The 22,709-nt window shown below is 44.7% G+C and overlaps 1 protein-coding gene across 3 annotated transcripts in view; it reads right to left on the minus strand.

Annotated features, from left to right (window-relative positions):
* The window catches only part of Elmo1 (engulfment and cell motility 1), a 513,908-nt gene that overhangs the window by 306,823 nt on the left and 184,376 nt on the right, over positions 1-22,709 (minus strand). For all 3 annotated transcript variants that reach the window (XM_050142466.1, XM_050142465.1, XM_050142467.1), the window contains exons 9-13: positions 18,480-18,631; positions 16,236-16,314; positions 10,448-10,498; positions 9,172-9,294; positions 6,391-6,522 (exon numbers count right to left, since the gene is read on the minus strand). In XM_050142466.1, coding sequence (XP_049998423.1) covers positions 6,391-6,522; positions 9,172-9,294; positions 10,448-10,498; positions 16,236-16,314; positions 18,480-18,631 — 537 coding nt within the window. The remainder of the gene's footprint in view (positions 1-6,390; positions 6,523-9,171; positions 9,295-10,447; positions 10,499-16,235; positions 16,315-18,479; positions 18,632-22,709) is intronic.

The raw sequence follows: 22,709 nt of genomic DNA on the forward strand, positions 1-22,709 counted from the left end.
AACAAGCTTACAAATCACAATCCCAGAGAATCTAGACAATAATGAGGAACCTAAGAGAGACCTACATAGATCTAATCTACATGGGAAGTAGAAAAAGACAAGATCCCCTGAGTAAACTGAGAGCCTGGGGACCTTGGGAGAGGGTTGAAGTGGAGGGGAGGGGCAGGGAGGGGAGCAGAGAAAAATGTAGAGCTCAATAAAAATCAATTAAAAAAAGATATAAGCCACAGGACTGACTAATAATACCACCCAATTATCACACTGTTCTAGGGGGAAAGTGGCTCCATCTTCAGCAAAGCTCGTTCTACGCTGTGTTTTCCGTAAACTCCTTCATGCAAAAAAGGAGAAAAACACCACAAAGTGAGAGCAGTGTCACAGCCTAAGTTCCCTGACCCACAGTGGCTTAGCCACTCTTACTAGCGCTGTCCTTGTATTAGAAGACACCGAGGCACATTGGCAGTGAGCAAGCCTGCTCACACCCTGGTCCACCATGCTAAATCAGCAGACAGGCTGCTATGGGCTGAGCTCTCAGCCTGCGACAGTTTTAGAGTAAACACATCCAGGCGCATGGACGTGGTATCAGGTTAGCAGCAAAGCGCTTCCCAAGGCATGTTCTGCTTCAAAATACACGAATCAATCCACTGTAAAGTACAGTGTCCTCCCCACTCCACCTTTCTGTACTTTCCAAGATCACGAGGTGTATGCAGAAACCCTATAACTCAGGAAGGGGCTTGCTCTCCACTTTCCACAGGCGAGACCCTCTAGGACATTCCTCTCTGGGTACATAAGGATAACAACCAAGTACACCAGATTCTCCTTATCAGAAGCACTCGCGATGTTCTTCAATGAAACACATGTGTGTGCACAGCACGGCCATGGAGGTCCCAGGACAACCTGCAGGACTCACTCCTCTTCTTGTGGGTCCCCGGGCTCCTATCCAGGTCTTCAGGCTTGGCAGCAAGCACCTTTACCAACTGAGCAATGCCACCTTCTCAGTGATGCTTTACACGTCACGGCAAGCTCTAACCTCACAACTGCACGGCTCCTGGGGCAGCACAGGCCTAGATTCAGGCGAGCCTCTGGTCACGAATTTATCTGCTGTTGATGTTAGCGCTGCAGTACTGCAGCTGCCCCGTCTGAGTGTACTTCTACTTAAAGACACCTTATTTAATATTTATGGTTCATTTGCTTCATTCGGCATGCAGCCAACTGCATCGTAAATCCAGGTCCCAAACACAATTCTGCGTTTTCTCCACATAGCACATCAAAGCCTCCTTCTACCTAGGAACCGCAGGCAATAAATCAGTGCTCCGGTATTAACAACAGGAAGGGGAGAGTGAGCTGAGGCAGGCTGCAGAAAGCCTGCTTGCAGGGTGCAGGCTGACACCCGAGTCTGCTCAGTGTCAGGGGAGTTGCATCCAAACATGAGCCAAGCAGCTGCAGGCCAGCATGTATACGTCTGAGAATGACATTGAAAAGCATCTGGCATGTTCATGTTGCAGTTACAATAAATTTGGACAAGTAGGAGACTTATTAAGGATGGAATCCAGGAGTAATGAGGCTTGACTGTGTGTGTAGTTCAAACCCTTTTTGAATATAAAAACCTTTATAATCTTTCCCTCACTCTTTTTCTTTCTACACAACATAAACGCTGGGCATGCGAACGGTCAGCAGTTTACCAAGCGCACAGTGCACTCTCTCACTGAGCCCAGGGCAACCGACAGTTCCCACTTTTTCCTGTCCCCACATGTCACGGTGTCTCAGTCACTGGGCTCCATTTCAAGGACAGCGCCCTTAGCTTTCATAACTTCACGTAAAACCATCTAGATTCGTGGGTTCTTTCCACGTGCTAACCATCACTCAACAATTGATTAAGTATCTGATAGCTTAGAATCATCAATTTATTGATAGAGATGGCTATTATATCTTCCTTGGTTTTATTTCTGTATTTACTAATTAGCAGTTTGGAGGAACTGAGCCCAAGGCTTTTAAACAAGTTGATCAAATGCTCGCCCATTGGGCTATGACCAAGTATCTTATTTGAAGGCTTCAAAGAGAGAGAGAAAGGGGATCTGACCTGCACTACTACACAGTCTAAGTGGGGGGGGGGGTGAGAAAGGGTGTGAGCAACATGGATCCAGAGCCTGTGTTTAATCTCAGAGTGGCATTCTCAAAGCAGTTCCATGTCATATTACGTAAAACCAATGATGCAGCCTTCGGCAGCTTGGAGACTGGAATGCAAGGGGAGGTCAGCATGAACACAGTCCATGTCAGTTCCTGCCGTCTACTCTCAGGAAGACATATTCAAGATGACAGCAAGCCCTGCACTTGTAATTATGTATAATCATATCTGTAAAACTGCATAATCACCTCCTATCACTCAAGAAGGCAGAGAGCCTCCTGAATATCTGGATGTGAATATTAATTCTGCAGAAGTATATTCATATCAATAATTATCTTTTCTGAAAAAAAGCCCATGTTTTTATTTTATATGTGTGTACTCTGCATGTATACCTGCAGGCCAGAAGAGGGCATCAGGTTCCATTACAGATGGTTGTGAGCCACCATGTGGGTGCTGGGACTTGAACTCAGGACCTCTGGAAGAGCAGCCAGTACTCTTAACCACTGAGCCACCCCTCCAGCCCACTGATTATCCTTTCTGCCTTCTTATTTTTTTAAGGTGACTACAAAAAAGCTTAAAAGAAATGTCTAGAAGTTCTCACGTTAAAGCAAATTATAGTGGTTGAAAACCAGAGTGTTTTGTTTTCCAGTTTATTTTCTTAGTTGAGGCAACAGAATGGGGAGGCACCGAATAAATAAATAAATACATAAATAAATAAATAAATAAATAAATAAATAAATAAGAAGGAGACGAAGAAGAATTTTAATCAATTATCTGCCCTGACTGACCAGGACGCAGAAGGAAAGTCAAGCCAGAAAGAAACTCTGACAGAGTCCTGATCGGGGCTACGAGTGTCACCAAGTATTAAACCAGTTCCCCATAGACTTTGCAGGCAGTGGGATGGTTTGTGCCCTGGTGGCTGTTCTACAGATGGCCTCGTGGCTCCTCCATTTCAGTAAGAATGTCAGCAGCCGGCTTCTCCCACAGGGACCTGGCTCCTCCGAATCAGGAGTCATGACCACCTTAGAAGATCAAGCAGCTTTGTTTTAAATCAAGATGTCCTTCTCTGTTGCTACAAACCATACAAGCCACATAGTAACCTTACAACAAGATTCTGGGATTTGGGACACTCTAGTGAGACCCGATCTTTATACATATATTTCTAGAATTCTTTTTATTAGGAAGCCCTGTTCTTTGGGAAAGCTGGGCCAAGGAGTGTGAAACTCATCTACCTCCTCCATCAAACAAACTGTCATACTTAAAAAAGAGTGTCCTTTCTGCCTTGTTGGGGCAGCAGCCCCTTCTGCGTTGGTACCACGGTTGGTTTTAATGTCAACTTGTCATTAAATCATCATTTTGATAACTATCTTCAAAATCTACTTACAATCAAGATTTGTTCTTCATACCATAATTTTTAAGCTGTGTAACTTGGTTGTGAATTTATTAGAACTATGTATAGCCCGGGAAGAATATTTTACTTGATAAGTCTATGTGAGGAAGAAGACCTCCAAATTAACACAGAGAACAAATGAGTTTCTGACTTCAAGATAAACTGCACCCTTCTTCCTTAGGGTGCCACCAGAGACTTGATGCAGTTTCCCAAAGAATATTTCTGAAAGTCCCTTCTATCAGTATTTGGTATTCTGTGATGGTTTCTGTTAGTCATTTTATTGTTGCCTTGAAAGGTTTAATTCATCTCTGTTTGCTGTGCTTCTTAGAAGATTAATTGTCACCATTACTTATCTTTAGAGGATTTCTCCTTGAGAACAGACATAGTCTTGTCCTTTATTGAACTTACATATTGTTACTTGAGAATCAGGGAGGTTTCACCAGAATTTAAATAGGAAAACATGGGGGTTACATCACCTTTACCAATTTGTTTTGCTATGGTATTTTCTAAAAGCTAATCTTAAACTGTTTATATTCAAAAGCGTGTGGTTGATAGGAGTGTACTTCTACTGGTTCACTCTTCACCAAACTGCTTGATTCACAGCTAGTCATTGCTGAAAGTAGTAAACACTAATTGCAGGACAAATAACGCCTACTTACGCTTCACAAAAAAAAAAAAGGAAAGAAAAGAAAAAAATCAAATCACCTGGGGGTCTCGACATAACTATCCCAGCTGCCTTGACTGATAAAGAATTCAACACAGGTCTGCTGAGACCATGGAGGGGAAAGTTGCCAACAAGTCTGCAGCAGTTCTGCAGAGCGGCCGCTAGGTGGCAGACCGAGCCTGTGAATCTGTACCCAGGCTTGTTTCTGCCAGGCCCGGGGTTCACCAGTGAAGGATCAGCGTGTCAACATGGTTGGCCCCTTTTCAGCATAGCTCATTCCTCAACGGTCTTCCAACTTCTCAACCCTCTGATGCAAGGCCCTGGCCTCGGCCTGAGGAGACACTTCTAGGGAGGTTTTTAAAATAAAAAATTCGTGGAAAAAAAATGAAGGAACGCAGCGTTCCCTCTGGGATATTCTCTAGTGAAAGTCTCCCTTCTCCCCCCAAAAAAAGAACTGCCGATACTGCCACATAAATTCGAGAGTCCTCAGAATCACATCAAATTGACTTTCGGTGAAAAAGCTCCACCCTTGCCCATCGCATACTCAAGAAACTGAACAGGTACAAAACAGAAGGTCAACAGCCACCTACAGCTGAAAACGGAAGTGGGATTGGATTTACCAATAACGCTAGGGCAGACAGCACAACCCAGGGAAAATCGCTCATCCCTCGGCTCAGGATATAGATCCACAGGCTGGAAACACCACGATGACCCTTCCTGCCCCCACCCAGACACCCTGACTTCTCTCTCAGAGACACCCAGCATCCTCTGTTTTCTGCTCTCCTCTGGCCTCCTTACTGCAGTCTGGATCCAGCAGGACCTTGGGCAGATAAACAGGACACAGAGCAAACACTGTGTTGATAGCTGGTACATGATTCAAGAGAGATCCGTGCCAGGATGAGTTCCATGTGGCAATTTTGATGATTTGTGTATAAAACAGACCAGATGATCCTGCACTGCTTCCAAGTAAAATAGATGTGTCTTGCTCGCCCCACACAGAAGGAAACCTTGGAGGACGGAGGAGGAGAAGCGGGAGGGGGATGAGGTCCACCTTAAGGCAGAGGAGGTGAAGTGGGAGGGGATGGGGTCCACCTTAACTGGGCTGCACCTCTGTGAAAGGGCTAAGGCAAAGGTGAAGGAGGTGACACCTATGGATACCAAGACACAGGAAGCCCCACCAGTCAACTCAATTCAACTAAAGATATGAGACGTGGAAGAAATAACGCCAAAAAACATTTTTAAATAAGCTGCAAAGTTGAATACGTTATCTTTAAACATTCTTATTTGGAGAGATCTACACTACAAAACCAATAGCTCGGACTTTTTTTTTTTTTAATTAAAGAGACATTATGAAGGGTTGAAAAATGGTCCCTTTGACCCATTCTAGATAAAATGTGAATGACTGGATGCTTATTGAAAGCAATTTGGCGCAATCAAAAGCTAGTTGAGATTTTTTTCCAAAGAGCATCTGAAATAAAAACCACTGCCTAGTGATTTCTAACCACTAAAGCCAAAATCTTACTTGTGTAATTAATGACGGAGGTTGAAATGGAAACTTAATTTCAAGTTAGCTAAAGGTCACTCCCAAACTTGTGACACTCGGGGTAAGAGTAAAATGCAGGCGACAACAGCAAGGCTAGACTCAAGACGTGTTCTGATTTGTAAAGTGTGTGTGTGTGTGTGTGTGTGTGTACACACGTGCGTGCGCACATGCATGTGGTGTGTAAACCAACCATTAACATTCGTAGCAAAATAAGACTTAAAAAACAAACTGTGTATAAATCTCATCATGACTCAGTTCCAGGAGAGGTCCGGCTCTCTTTCGACACGGAATCAACCGTGTGAGCAATCCAATCACCAACCCAGTAATAAGACGCATCCCAGAACTGCCATCGCTCACTCAGCCCGGGAAAACCACAGCATCTTAGGAAGGAGGCTCACTCAGGAAGGCTCGATGCATCCCGGGGCTAGCTACCCTCGGTTACACTTAAAATCAGAACTGCACAAACAAGGGCAGTATTAGTCACACTTGTGTAACTTATTCCGTTTCACCGCAGCCAGAAGAGATCTGCATGTGATCCTATTTAAACCAGCGAAACATCTGGAAACGTGGAAACCCTTCTGTACGGCACAAGAGGACCACACGTTCGCTGCGACTGAGGTCCGCCGGGGGAGGGGCGGAGGGGGTGAGCTCGCGGGAGACACCGGACTTACAATGAAGCCGAGCTTTTTATAATCCCGCGTGTACATGGACTTGCGTTTCTCCACGCTGCCGCTGCTGCTGTTCGGTTCCGACTCGGCGTCGAAAGCAATTCTTCGAAGTTCAAAGATGATGTCTCTCTGAGCCTGAAGGAGTTGGGGAGAGGGAAAAGGGCATAAAGGAAAGCTGCTTTCACTGTGTGCTGCGACATAAGAACCCCGCTTCCCCAGAGTCTAAGGGAATCGCTGCACTCAAGAGACGACCCATGTCCTAAGTGAGAGAAGGCTCTCTGTGCTTCGCGGGCTTGGCACTGATCTACAGCTGTCCTTCAGCCAAGTCCATTGCAGTACTGATAACAATTAGCCAGGGCAATCCTACCTAAAAGCCCCTAACACAACGCAAGGGCCGTGACGGGAGGAGTCTAGGTCGGAGAATCTGCGAGCAATGTTCTGTCTGAAGCAAAGTAAGAGGCACACAAGGTTGGTGAGCAGCATTTGAGCTTCGATGGATCTCTCACCCCACCAAGGCCTGACTCATGGAAACTACCACACCGTAAAAATAAAGGAAGAGCCCAAAAGACAGAAACAATGCCACGTGGACTTCCAAGGGTGAGTCTGGTTACAGACATAGGTGGGGTATTGCTCAGCCTCAGACAGGAGCGAATTCTAACACATTACCATATAAAAGAACCTTGCGAGTATGCTGTAGGACTGTGTCTTCTAGAAATATCAGGGAAGGTACAACAATAAAGTCTCACCAACGTGGCTGCCAAAAGAACACCTGAACGAACAAGGACAACGCCAAGAGACATGCTGACCTGGAGGAGAAGCTCTCAAGCCTCCGCCCTGTGCAGACAACTACAGGAAACTAAGGGATACTAAGTGTGGGGGAAGCAGTCTTCCCCAGGGAAGAGCACACCAACTGGTTATCCAGTACCCGATGGTCAGCACACACAAATCACACACACAAGTCATGTTATATGGATGGAGAAGGTTGTGTTTAGGTATTTCGGAATAAACACACACACATAAAAAGAACTAAAGAAAAAGAGGCCATGAATTTGAGAGCAAGGGAAGTAGGTACATAGAAGGTACTGAAGGAAGGAATGGGATGCGTAAACAATGCAATTATACTGTAATCTAAGACATGAAAAATAATAATAAAAATAGTGTAGAAAGTCTAGCTACAAAGTGACAAATATTTTTTTACTTATTGGGTCTTCCTAAAGTAGTCAAATAAAAGGGACAGGAGGCAGAGCAGCGATTTAGAGGGAGCCAGAAGGACGGGGAGCAATGGGAGGAGAGCAAATATGGTTTCATGGGCACAGAAATTCAGTTTGGCAACAAAAAAAAAATGAGGCCTGGAGATGACCGCAGCAAGATTTACAGGAATGTGAATGCATTTACTGCTTAAGATGATAAATCAATAAACAGGAGAAAGAGTTTCCAAAGAGCGCCGCTCCACACTAAGATACACTGACCCCTCCCTCCATACTAAGATGCACTGGTCCCCCTCCCTCCACACTAAGATGCGCTGGTCCCTCCCTCCACACTAAGATCCACTGGTCCCTCCCTCCACACTAAGATACACTGACCCCTCCCTCCATACTAAGATCCACTGGTCCCTCCCTCCACACTAAGATGCACTGACCCCTCCCTCCACACTAAGATGCACTGGTCCCTCCCTCCACACTAAGATGCACTGACCCCTCCCTCCACACTAAGATGCACTGGTCCCTCCCTCCACACTAAGATGCACTGACCCCTCCCTCCACACTAAGATGCACTGGTCCCTCCCTCCACACTAAGATGCACTGGTCCCTCCCTCCACACTAAGATGCACTGGTCCCTCCCTCCACACTAAGATGCACTGGTCCCTCCCTCCACACTAAGATGCACTGGCCCCTCCCTCCACACTAAGATGCACTGGCCCCTCCCTCCACACTAAGATGCACTGGTCCAAGTAGCAAGATAACAGTCTTATCTCCCTGGGATTACCATGCTTGGCCTGACAAAAAACTTGGGGCACGACCCTTGGCCTCTCTAAGCCTCCCCATCACTCTTCATCACACAGCCTCTCCCCATGGATGAAGGGCTGCAGCGGCCACACACTCAACACGTGCGGCTCCACATCTGCAATAGATCAGGCCCTCACGTGCCAATAATGAATGTTTTCCTCTGCAAAGCTGCAGGGCTCTGTGAGCTGAAAATGTGTACAGCAGGGGCTTGGGAGGCAGGGTTTCCAGCTGTTTCCTCTCACTCTACCCTCATTCAGGGAAGCTGCCTCAAAGCCTTCGGGATGGAAACAGAATGTTCTATACGCAGTGAGAGAGGTAGCAGGGAGTTAGAGCAAATAGCCAGCCAACAAAAATGTCAGCCTAGAAATGAGAAGTCGCAGAAGGAAAGGAAGAGGTCTTCCCTCTCGGCCCAGGGTCTCAGTTACTAGAGGATGGAAATTGCTCCCCGCTTGTAGAAGTGATGCCACACTTGGCTTTTCCATGTCCCCTCAGTTGTCTGGGAACTTGACTCCATTTAATGTATTATGGTCAAAAGCCCGGGGGCTTTACCCTCAAGCTCTTGGCCAGAAACGAAGAACACGTATGTATACAGAGCCTCAGGGATTTTATTTGCTGATCCTAGGTTCACCCAGACTTTAAAGTCACATACCCATGTCCTATGATGTCAATAAAACGATTATAAAATCCATCAAACTTCTGATTTCAGAGTAGCTCAAGGAGGGGTATTTGATGACACTGTCTCTGTCATTGCTTTCACTTGTGGGGAGCCCCCACTCACCTGGTCCTGGGGGTCCATCTTGGTCATCATCCTGTCTTCCAGAAGGTTAAAGGTCAGCACTTGGAGCACATACAACTGGTGTGCCATCTCGTTGTTGATGGCCCGCTGCGCTCGGATGACATGCTAGAGACGTGGTTGACAAATCAGATTTTTAAGAATTAGTAGAGAAAGGCTTTAGAACACAAAGTTAACTCTTGTCGTGATTCTGAAGTTCTGACACCTGACTTCTTCCTTACCCAGAAGAACCTTCACCCAAACCCCATGCCACAGGAAGAAAACTTTGCTGTGCAAACGAAGATGGCTAAGGCTACCCTCTAGTGTCCTGAACACCCAGAGTCCAGTACCCTGGGACTAGACACAACCCACGAACTCCACAGCCCACTGCAACCACCAAGCTAGCCAATCCTGAACCTGAATAGCCACTTTGCTGGAATGTGTTCCTTGAAGCATCCCTTCCCTAGGAAATCATGGTACAGGCTCTGGCCCACATTTTCCTGTGTCTGTCTTGTACCCTGGGTCCTCCTTCTTGTGTGGCTCCCATGGTACAGCACACCCCTTCTTGTAAGACATGCCACTCCTTCAGTGAAACTTTTGTCACCAGTTTTCTATGGTGGCAGTGGCCTTTTAATCTGTTTTCTTCTCCTTACTGCAGCAATGTACCTGAACAATGGCAACACACGTGTGTGTGTGTGTGTGTGTGTGTGTGTGTGTGTGTGTGTGCGCGCGCGCGTGTGTGTAAGCTTGCTGAGCTCCAGAGTTATAACATCAGATTGGGTTGTTGCTGTTTGGTAGTTTGATAAACATTAAACTTGCTTCCCCCCAATAACCAGTAGGGAGGTAATAAAGAACCCTCTCTGTTTGGTTCATCTCTAAACATTTACAAGGTTAACAATGAGAGCTTCTTTTCTGCTGAGGTTTAAGGATCTTCTCTCAGGACCTTCCATCCTTCCAACTAGCTTCCTCATCAAAACCAGAACAAGCTCATACTGGTGGATTGGTTGAGCCGAGGCGTCCCCGATTTCCTTTTCCTGCAAAACTAAGCCCAGGGACCAGCAGTCAAGCTGATGCCCTGCTTGACTTCCTCCAGCAGGATGACTCTGCCCTCCAGCAACAAAGGCAGCTGCTGCAGCAGGTTACTGTCTGTGGCAATTCTAAAACACCCTCCCCCTCCCTGCCTGGTCCTATTGATGAACTCCAGTGGCAAATCCCAGAACAACCCACAAACGCCAGGTCATCTCTCCCCGGCACAGTGGCTTTGGCACACATAGGTACTCACTGTTAAAATGATGTAGCGCAGCTGCTTCTGAGCCAAGATATTAGCCATCTCCTGTGAAGGAAAAACACGGCCACAGAAGGCTTCGGTTAGAAAGGCTCCCTTCCATACAGCAGGAATGACCTCATCCTGGGCGTGCTTCTTCACTGTATATCAGCAGTATTTCTTAGGAAATAATCCATTTAAATCAATTTTTGTACATTCCACTTGGATTATAAAATCCAGGTCCAAAAGAAAAGTAATTTTTTTTTAATTTCTGTTTGTTTTTTTTTTCTAGAAAAGAATTAAAAACTCAAACACTCCAAAGGACAGAAATAGTTTGCCCCCGTGAGGCTGTCTCTGTCTCCCACAGGTCCTATCAGTACATTTTAACTTTGTAAATTTACTTAGAAAAGAATAAATAAACAGACCAACCAAAAAAAATGGAAAGTAAAAGTCAAATGTTGAAAGCCAGTTCATCGTAATTTGTGCAAAATGAGAATGAGGACCCCAGACCCTAGACTTGGAGGAAGCTATACCAGGGATCTGGGTCTGAATGATGGAAGGATAACAACTAGACAGAGGCATTCAGCTGGCTCAGCCTAGCTTCTCTACTTTGCACTTAGCATTCTGAGGGTTCCATTGCACTGGTTCGGAGAATTTGGACTTGTAATGGCTAATCCTAGTTTTCATCCTGACACACCTAGAAAACCAGAACTTTAACTGAATAAGTGTTTGGACCAGATTTACCTGCGGGCAAGTCTGTGGGGCATTTTCTTGATTGCTAACTATGTGGCTAGAGCTATCCCCAGGGAGTTGGGGCTGGAATGCTTAAGCTTGCTGATCAAGGGCTTGGGTGCAAACCAGCGAGAAGAACGCCCACATGGTTCCTGCTGGAGTTCCTACCCTGGCCTCCCTCACTGTGACTTGTAAGCTGAAATAAATCCCTTCTTCCCCAAGATGCTTTTTTGGTCCTGGTGTCTATCATAGACACAGGACGTAATCTGGAAGAGGCCTGATTCAAAGATTATCTTTAGGAATACTGGCCAGCAAGTACTCAGGGAAAATTAGTAAAAACCGGCTTTGAAACTTTCAGAGAATATGAAAATACTGCTTATATTCAGGAAGACACCCAAATATTCTTTTTTTGTGGTTGCTGGGGAGTATTGTTGGCATTGCAATTCTCCCTAAGTAGAGATGCACCAAACTACCACTACAAAGCAAAACTATAAATTCTACCAAGATTAAATTAAATTTGCAGAAAGCTGGGAGAATCAAGAGCATGGGGAGAGAAGCTAACAGGGGTCATACAGGCAAGGAGGGCAGGAGCAGAACGGGAGAGCAGGGTCCATTTATCTAGGTTGACAAAGGAAACATGGTGACTTACAGTCAGAGGACAATCAAGGATGTCAACATTGCTCTCTACATCAACCTAACAGCGCCATCACCACCACAGAGAGGAACGCAAGCAGGAGAGAAGAGGGGATGGAAGTTCAGAGCGCGCTCCATTAGAAGGGGGCAGCTAGGGTGTCAGGCCCTGCGGGCCCTCTGCACTGGAAAGGGTGGAGATACTCTCAGAACAGCCTAAGTGACCAGTCCGAGGTCCTCTTCTGCACTCTTAAAACCAAAAATGAGGACCATGTACACCTCCAGAAACAATCTGAGTGGCAACCCAATAGACCCACCCTCCACACTGGAGAAAGCGGTATTCTCTTTCCACATAAACACAGGGCCCACTGGCTTCTTCTATGTCATATTCCTTCTCTTGCTCCAGATAACAAATAGAAGAATCAAAGGATCCCACAGCTCTTTTAATTTTTTTAAAACTTCATAAAATTATTTATAAAATCAAAGTACCATTCAATAATCAGACCAACAAAAATGGGAAACGAAAAAGTAGCTCATTATTTCACACAATATAAAAGTGAATTAGAAGAAATAAGACAGTTTCATCATCTGCGTATTTGTTTACACAATTCTTCTGATTGGGGCACCTCAAGGATGCAGAGGATGCCTCATTCTTTCTATTCCAAACCCAAGGGTTGATGTTTAACAATGAACAGACAGAAAAAAGGTTTGATCAAAGATCAAAAGTATTTTATACAATTCTCCTTAAGAATAGGAGCTAGATCAGAGAGGAAACAAAAGTATACTTGATCTCCTCATGGATATATGTCTAATATTAGTGAACTGTTTGAATAATGATGAGAGCTTGCAGGGAACATATTAAAGCCTTAAATGATACAAGTATACACAGGGAAATATACAAGTATACTGACATGGGAATCGGGCCACACATATCTTTGTTGGTTTTAAAAGTAGTTTTGTAAATAGAAATGGCTAACTCTGGCGGGAAAAACATACAAGTGGAAGAAATAAAGGAAGAATAAAGAGGTATTAGTGCCAGGAATGGGTCTCAGCAGTGAGAGCTGCAGGGGGCCACCCTGGGACCTTTCAGCCTTCTGCAGTTTGAATTTGCCTTTTCTGAATGTGTTACATAAAAGACATTTTCAAATAATTCTTATAAAAACATTATGTATTTGTAGAAAAATTTGAAAAGCAACTTCTCAACACGTCTTCCATTAAAACAGCAAGCAAAGAAAAAGATCCACCTGCCCAGCAAGCAGTCACGCCTTCCCAGACAAAACCAAAGCAGAAATTCCCTTCATCTGAGCAGCAAGAAAGGATTCCCCATGGGGCGGTGGTGGCACATGTCTTTAATCCCAGCATTTGGGAGGCAGAAGCAGGCGGATCTCATTGAGTTCGAGGACAGTCAGGACTGTAAACGCTGTCTCAAAAAATTCAACAACAACAAAAAAAAAAAGGAAGGAAGGAAGGAAGGAAGGAAGGAAGGAAGGAAGGAAGGAAGGAAGGAAGGAAGGAAAGAAAAGAAAGGATTCCCCAAGGGGAGGGACAGCACAACCACTACCCCAAGGAAGACACCAAAGCTTAGTTATTCCAAATTCATTGCATACATTTAGAAAATAAAATAAAAAAAATCCTGATAATGGAGTGCTCTGACCATGTCTGGCCCCCAAGCAGGAAAGAGGCATCAAAGGAAAGATGTTGACTGTAGCAGAATTGATCCAATGCCCTAGGCTTAATCATCGATTTTTTAAAGGGAGTATTCTGTAAAAATTGAAAGCACAAACACTTAGCTAATAGTTTAATTGGAATGAGAAAGCAGACCTCATTTCCTCGTGATGTCTGGGAAGCCTCTACTGTAGGAGATTCCCGTTTCTTCGCTTTTAAAAGCGAGTAGGAGGCGGGGCTCCCAGCTCTGGCTCTCACCACTGTGGTGACCACCGGTCACTGGTCAGGGTCTTTCCTCCCTTGGAGCCTCAGTTTCCTCATTTGTAAATTGGAAATAACATGCTCTTCCCTTAATGCAAAAATGATACCAGAAACACTACCAATATCACTTTAGACCAGCTCAAATGCTATTGTGCATCTAAGGTCAAGTTCAGATAAAGGTGTTCTCCCTCAGCTGTCGATACAATCCACGGCAACCCAGGTAAGCAGTTAGAGTAATTCCCATTTTACAGGCCTCCACTGAGCAACCAAAAGTAGGGTCATCATGAACCTGGGTCTTGACCTTCTAGGTTTGCTCTCCTAACTTACTCAGGTATTTTTTTACATTTAAAAGCCATACTTCCCCTGTTCTGATGAGCAAGTCTTAAATTCAGTGACTTATAGAGTCAACATTAACTTTGCATAGAAAGTAAAGACCTTATTGCTAACTTATTTCAAATACTAGCAAGTTATATAATAGTCTGCAGATTTCTGCTGGATTATACTGTACATTGATTGGTTTATTAAATGACTTAAGGTTATTAATCAATATTTTGTGATGGTTTGTTACTATCATAACAATGCTTGGTAAAAAAAATGTGTGTGATTCCCATTTGAATAATTTCAAAAAGTGATTCACATAATCCATACCTAATTTGTTTTTATTTCCATTATTTGTTTTTATTTCCATTATTATCAATGACCTGAAATCAGAACAGATTGATATCTGATTTCTTATTTGCCCAAGATCAGAGAATTCAATTCAATAAGGTGACAATGGTGTTCAGCATAGGATACAAAAAAACATAAGGTATATTCATTTTACTCAAGTCCAACTCCAAAGATCCATACACTTTCACTTTTGTTTACCCTGACCTAAAAGTTCCATAAACTTCTAAGAGTTCCGCCCAGAATGCAAGTTTGTAACTCAGGAACCATGTGGTTTTGTTGGAAGTCCTTGATTGTATGGCGAAGGGACAATGTTCCTCTAATGCATGGTCGGTGATATACCTTCTTCCCAGGCTGCCTGGGACTTATCATGAGTTCAGCAAACAAAAGTGCACCCCACCCACAACTCCACTTCAACCTGCCAAGTTCACCTTCAAGTTAAGTCAGAATCTATCACATTTACAGGCTACAGGTTAAAACCCTAGGAAACAAAAAAAAAAAAAAAAAAAAACCATAAAATAAATTCAGGAGCACGTTGCCTTTCTATCTTCCTGAAACAAGATCTTGGCAGTGCTGTGGAACTCTTGACGGCCTTTCTAGAGATACGAAGAGGCATCCTTCCACCCAGGCCTTCAAAGAAGAGAACTTTGGTCAAGACAACACGTGCTGCACAGACCACTAAACAGAAAAGCGCTCTGGAGTCTGAGCTAGAATCCAAGACGGCAAAAATGCCACTTTCCCCAAATCTGCTGATGTGGGAGTGTCATATATCAATCTGTTGATTTCACTGGTTAATTAAATAAAGAAACTGCTTGCCCTGATAGGTTAAAACATAGGTGGGAGGAGTAAACAGGAGGAAGAGGAAGTGAGGTAAGACTCCTCAGACAGACCCGACAGCTCTGCTCTCTGGAGCAGAGACGCCATGCTCAGCTCTCCTGGGTAGACGCGATAGCTCTGCGCTCTGCGTTCTGAGGCACACGCGATGAAGCTTCGACCCAGGATGGACGTAGGCTAGAATCTTCCCGGTAAGCGCACCTTGGGGTGCTTACAAACAATTATTAGAAATGGGCTAGTCCAGGTGTGAGAGTTAGCTGAGAAGAGGCTAGATAGAAATGGGCCAAGCAGTCTTTAAATGAATATAGTTCGTGTGTTGTTATTTCGGGCATAAGCTAGCAGGCGGCTGGGGTGCTGGGGACGCAGCCCCGCCGCTCCTATTTCAACAATCTGCCTCAGCAATGGTCCTTTCTTCATTTAAGAAACAGAAACTATAGACCAAGAAAAGCATCAAATTATTAGTTTAAAATGGGTATAGTTGAAGGGTTCCTCCTTTTAATAGTCTCCGAGCCACATTCACAAGCCAGGAGAAGCACATCACCAAGCAGAGCGTTAGTTCCCTGACATTTGAAAGTGGTAATCTCAGCCAGTGAGCAATCTAGGAGTCCCTTCTCATTCTCACCTGCTTCTCTACCCATGACTTGGGCCAAGTAAAGCACCCACAAGCAAATGGGAACCCCAGTGACCATCCAATGATAATGACAGATGCCAGGGGCTTCCACATCTGACTCTACCAGAGCAGCAATGCTTCTCCGTCTTCATGCTCCCAGCCTATACACTTCACAGGAAAAGACTTTCTTGCTGCCACACTCCTAGTGTTCCTCCCCAGCCAAGCATTTATGCATCTTCAGCTACTTTCTCCTCCCGTGTCCTGGCCAACCTGCATAGCATATGGCTGCTCTGTAGCACCCACCTTCAGACAGCTTACAGAGAGAGAGGAAGAAGAAATCATGTCTTCAAGGAGAGTTCCCAGCCCCAATCCTCATCACAGCCTGGGGACTAGAGAACTGTCACTCACCTGCCTCCTCTCGTCAGGGGCCTTCAGGAAAAGCGCGTTGATTACAGCAATAGTGTAAGTCTGGATTTCTTGATCTGTCCTGGAACAAGCCAAACAAGACAGGAAATGAGAAGAGGCTAGCCCTGAGTCAGCCCATGGGAAAAATCAGTATCACACACAATCGCCGCAGTCCTTCACCAATGAGAAAGGTGGCACCTAGAAAATGTGGGCAGCACTGGCAATGCATTCCCAGCATGCCTGGGCTGGACAGAGCAGATACTCAGCTACTATTCTACTAGGTGATCAAAGGAGACCGTTCATGAGGCTAGTTGCCTGACTCTGCTTTCTTTATCAAGTACCAGACATTGTAAGGTAGGTGTGTGTGTGTGTGTGTGTGTGTGTGTGTGTAATTTTCTGTTCAATGCCTGATACACGTGAGGGAGCAGCTGTAGATGTCTCAACATTCCTGGGCTTATCTAAAAGGAAACAGCTTTGTTCCCATGGTAATGTTATATAGCCTATAAAGTCGTTGGCAAACAGAATCCTCGTAATAGCAATAAGTGTTGGCAATTTTTGTTGTAAAAATTTGCTTTTTTACTGGAAAGAGAGCAGAAATTCCAAAGGAAGCAAAGATCTGGGGGAAGCCAAGTGGCAGCAGGAAATAAGGGCTCAAGACAGAAACCACGAGCCTCGGAGCTGCACTTAGGGAAGATGCTATTTCCCAGGGTTGCTGTACAGAAGACAAAATTAGAAACTGCACCTCCATCCTTAGCATAGCACTTGGTGAACAACAGGCTCCTTTTTTTTGTAGTGAACTGCACTGCAAATGAACATTTGTGGCCCTGAGATTCAGAAATAAAATTTCGAACAGTGAAGTCAACAATGTTCACACTCAGAGACAGCGAAGCAGTGTCATTTTCAGGGAGAATGCATACAGAACTGTCCTTCTGGGGAGTGAGCTGAGTCTCAGGGGACAGTCACAGCGTCTCTGACTTAAGTTTGAAATTCTGCTCATCCCCATACTTCCAAATAAATTAACATCTACTGTACTTTTGTAGGTTATGCTATAAACGTATGTCAGCATCTTCAGTGTGTAGAGAACTGCTGGACTGATCCTTACATTGCTCTTAGATCACCATACCCCATGGTCCGGTTAGGTTAATTCTTAAGAATAAGCCAAAACGCTAGAACCTCGGAGATAACAGAGGTGAGAGTCCTTGGGAGCCAGGTCCCCTTGATGCCGGTCTAAGAATTTCCTAAAACACATCTCCTTAAATCATTTCCGGCCTCTACAAGGCATCTTCATGACCTCCTAACTCCCTTCTTGTGTGAGTTGGCTTACAATGTTTTCTTGCACCAGAAGTGACCAGTATTTAAATACAACAAGCCACATCACACAACAGAATACCCCTCAGGGTTCTCTTTAGAGACACCCTTCTAGTTTACCAGAAAGTAGAAAGCCCCAAAGATTGCAGGACTTGAGGGTAATTGTCTAACTTCCACATCCTAATTAGGCTTTTAAGCAATGAAATCCATGTGTTTTACTCATTCATCATTTTATTGGTGAAAGAAGCCTCCCTTTAAATATCTCAGTTATGGTGACCTGGACTCAAAAGGACAAACGCCTCATGTGCTTTCTCATATATGGATCCTAGCTCCAAATCATTAGGTTTCAAAACATATTAATCTGGAGTAACTACAGAAGCCAGGGAAGTAGAGAGAGATCATGAAGGGAAGGGGAAAGCAGATCTAGACTAGGAGAGACAGACCATGAAGTGGGATGGATAGCAAGTGGAGAAGACCTGGGAGGAGCTGGGGGAGGAGAATGAATATAATCCAAACACACTGTATGAAATTCTCAAAGAACGTATTTTAAAAATTAAATCTAAAAGAAAATCCTACTTAAAATGTCAAAGTAATTATAAAAATAGTCCCTGTGCAACAGAAAATATTCTATAGGTAGGGCAGACTGTTGAGACCCTAAACAAGAAATGGTCCTAGTACGTCTTCTAAGAAGGACAACTCAATCGATGTCTCTCAAAATTCACCAGAGCTGAGTGTGTCCTACGGTCTAGGCACTGGGGACGCAGATGTGGAGCACAGAGTCACTGTGCCATTGCAGTGTGATGACGATAAGAGGAGCACCTGGTTTGGTACCAAACCAAAGCTTTTTGTGCATGTAACTAAACCAGCACACAGTGTTTATCAAGCCATCCGAGTGATTGTCCTCCAGAAACACGGCACAAGAGTGCCTAGCGTGCTTACCCCTGAAGATGAGGAATAAGTTGGCCGATGGTGATCTCCTGGGCTACCTTCTGGTAGAGATCATGGCTGTTGAGAACCATTGACTCCAAAATGGCCAAGGACCTCTGCAGGATTGAGATGTCTATGGCAGATTTGTTCACAAAGCTTGCTATCTGAAAAACAAAATTAGGGCACAAATGACTGCCCGTGCATGGGTGGTAAGCCAAACAAAGAAGTCTAGAAGGGAGCAACTACAGGAATCAGGGAGCTCGGTGAAGAACAAGGCCCTGCGGATGCAACCTACTGCAAAAGACCAAGAAATATGTGGAACTAACAATATCCATGAGTCATCGCAAAATGCAGCATTTTTTTTAGGACTTAGCAATGACTGACTGCCTCTTCTAAGGACCATCCTACCAGAATTGATATTCTGATGTTCCGCTTTCAAAAACAGACACATGATGAGGTCTCTTGTCTAAAAGTGCAATCTCAACTTTGCCGATGGCCACTCTTCCCCATGTCCTAAATTGCTCCTTTATCCACATAATCCAGACCCATGACTTTTATGTTCTTACTGTGTTCCTGCTATGTTCTTACGGTGCTCACACAAATCATACTTGCCAATATAATTTCACAGGTAAAGTTCTGCACCTGCCCACTCTTCTGGCCATTCTTAAATAAAAAATAATAATTATATTCCTATGCTTTCAATTTCCTGTGGCTAAATTAAACCTTTCTCTTGAATCATGCTAGATGCAGCAAACAGAAGTCACTGAAATTAGCAGTGCTAGGATAATAGTCTAGTATGTAAAACACAGTCTCTAAGAAATTAGTCAGCAAAAACCTAAATACAATAAATCACAATATAAGAGGGAAACAGAGCACAGGGTTAGAATAACGGCTCATAGCAATCCTAACACATGAGCACCATAAAGGTTTTATTTTGAAGACCTCATTAAAAGTTATTGCTGTCTGTTGACAGCTCCTACTAAAGACTGTTAATGACATCAACACAAGGATGGCTTCAAAGCTGCCTGGCTTAGTTCTATGACAGTCGACTCTGGGCTCCCTCTGTCAACACCAGTTTCTCCCTTTGTGCCGTGCCCTATATACCCCTTTCCCCTCGAACCCTTCCAACCCTGAACTTCCATACAAAGGTGCCCTGGCAGTTTCCGGCTGCCGTGCCATGGTTTCCACGTGAGGGCCAGGGGTGAGGCAGGGATGGGGTCTTAGCTGACTCTCCCGCCAGATCCATGTGGCAACAGGAAGTAAGGAAGCAGTTGAGCGCCATGAGGTTTAACACGCCACACACTGTTTTTATAGCATGAACTGCAGGAAGTGTGCGGGGATTTTAAGATCCTTAAAAGACCATCTCAGTTCCTCTCGCTCGAACGTGTTTACTGTCCCTGGCATGCTCTTGCCGCAATTCTCACATCTGTTACAATCTACAAAATCCACCATGTGCACACCATCTCCCTTCCTGCAAGTCCAGTGCTTCTGACAAAAGCCCAGCTGCCCTCACAGTGTTCATGTCTATGCACCACTATGTACCTGGTGCCCACAGAGGCCAGGCAGGGAGTCAGATCTCCTGGTTGTGAGCAGCAGCATGGGTCCTGGGAACTGAACCCAAGTCCTGTAGAAGAGCACCCAGTCTCTTAACTGCTCAGCCATCTCTCTAGAGCCTGGCCAACTTTTTCACTAAATGGAAATTTACCACTTACTTCCATAAACAGCCTCTGACAATAATTACTTCCTCAAAATATTCCATTGGTACTCTCAAATGTTTTCTAAGATGAAGTATACCTTCTTAAAATAGATTTTCAATTCTTTGCAGAACGTTAATTCTCTCCTCACACAACGGGACAGAGTGGGGTCACCTATGATCTTTGCTTTCATTTAAGGCATTAGCTTTGTCACCCACACTTCATTTTTAGGTGCCATGCCTCCGTATTTCTCATCTAGAAACTAACTGTTCACCTTCATTTATACTCTTTATAATTCTTTTCTATGAGATCACCTCTCCTTTGACACAGAGTAACAACCATTTGTGGAACCCTAAAACATTTCACCTAAAGAGCATTTTACATAAGCACAGAGTTGGGAACAGGCCTGGTAGGAAGTGTGTGCCCAGTTTATCAGAGTACTCACACAGAGCTGACGGAAACATCAGCCAAAGCTTTAAAACTGGCCTCTTCCCTTTGTTGTTATCTAGCAGGGGCTGTAGCCAGACTTTGAAATGGCTCAATACTTTCAGAAGGGAGTGATCTAAGCAAATGCAATGACTGTCTTCTTCCAGGAAGCTAGAGACAAACTCCTTAGGGAACGTACAAACATCCTCAGTGCCCAGTTTGTAGACTACAGATGAGAAAACAGCGAGAGGAGATTAGAGATCACCCTGTTAAATTCTAGATTAACAATGCTTCCTGTACCTTTCAGTGTCTCCCACGTATCACTGAGCCTTCACCAAGGCAGGTGGTGCAGCTCGGGCAGGCACGGCACAGACTGGTGAAGGCAAGTCTGTATCCAGAAGGCAGTGACACTGGACGAGCTGGTAATAAGATGCATTCAGCTTTCCTCAGGCCCCTCATTTATGCAAATCAGTAAGTGAGAGGAATACTTGAGTAACTTTTAAACAGCTAAGGGGCAGAGCTGCAGGAGCAATAGCTCAGTTGGTAAAGTGCTTGTCTCGCAAGCATAAGGCCCTATGTTTGATCTCCAGGACCCATGTGAAAAGTCAAGCGTAATGGTGTGGGCCTGTCATCTATCACAGGGAGAGGGAAGCAGGTGGATCCCTGAGGCTTGCTGGCCCGGCATAATTGGTAAGCTTCAAGTCTTTGTCTAAAAGTCTGAGATAAATGGCTCCAGAGGACCAACACTCAAAGATGACTTCTGACCTCACCACAACACACAAGCACATACACTCACACAAGAGTGTACAACCCCACCAGCCCACCACACACACACAATCTAAGAAGGGACATCAACAATAATGTAAACCAATGGTAGCAAAAATACTTTTTAGGTTTCAAATGTCTTGAATGCTATTCAAACTTTAAAAAGCCATCCATTGGAGCACCGGACTGAAATCTCAAGGTCCAAATCAGGAGCAGAAGGAGAGAGAGCACGAGCAAGGAACTCAGGACCGCGAGGGGTGCACCCACACACTGAGAGAATGGGGATGTTCTATCGGGAACTCACCAAGGCCAGCTGGCCTGGGTCTGAAAAAGCCTGGGTTAAAACCGGTCTCACTGAACATAGCGGACAATGAGGACTACTGAGACCTCAAGAACAATGGCAATGGGTTTTTGATCCTACTGCACGTACTGGCTTTGTGGGAGCCTAGGCAGTTTGGATGCTCACCTTACGAGACCTGGATGGAGGTGGGTGGTCCTTGGACTTCCCACAGGGCAGAGAACCCTGATTGCTCTTTGGGCTGAGGAGGGAAGGGGACTTGATTGGGGGAGGGGGAGGGAAAGGGGAGACGGCGGTGGGGAAGAGACAGAAATCTTTAATAAATAAAAAAAATAAAAAGCCATCCATAGTTATCAGGAAGCTGCACTGTCAAATTTGCAGGGGCTCAAAAATCTCTCCAGGTACCAAAAGGCAAAACTCATTGGGTCAAAGAAGAAGATGCTTGAATGTCTGCATCAGCATGAAAAGTATCTGTAAGGTGAGCCAGGTCCTAGGAGCTTCTGTATGAGGTTTTCTCTCCAAGACAAAACACTGATATTTTATGTGGCTAGGAGGAAACCGACTCCTAACACAGAATGTTCTATTCTTTCCTTCCTTTCTGATGGTTGCCCACTCTTTCTCTAAGTACCAAGTCTTTGCAAGGCAACCACATTATTCACGTCAGTACGGATGGAGACGTGTCTGAGCTTTGTAAAATGAGATCTGCTGCAGCAGTTTGCAAAGTAAAGCCCAGAGCCACGCTGACAAAGTCACAGGAAAAGAGGCGGAGGTTAGCAGGGCAAAGCTGTTTCTGCACACTGGTGTGTGAACTTGCATTGGAAACCACTGTGGAGCACAGGGAGAGGCAGCTTTGTGTGTTTCCTACCTAGGTTTTATTGAGATATATCTCTATTTAGAAAAGGTCCCCGCACACAAATCCAGGTGCTCACAATGTTGAATTTGGGTTGACTTTCTACAACGTAAGTAGTTTTCTGCTGTTTTACAAATTCTCTTATCTAAGAAGCAATGCAATGGAAATTAGAACAAGAATTTATGAAATACGCTGCTGCTAAAAATACT

The sequence above is a fragment of the Alexandromys fortis genome, unplaced genomic scaffold, assembly GCF_014885135.2.
Source record: "Alexandromys fortis isolate MF-2015 unplaced genomic scaffold, M_Fortis_MF-2015_v1.1 scaffold_5, whole genome shotgun sequence".
Taxonomy (NCBI): domain Eukaryota; kingdom Metazoa; phylum Chordata; class Mammalia; order Rodentia; family Cricetidae; genus Alexandromys; species Alexandromys fortis.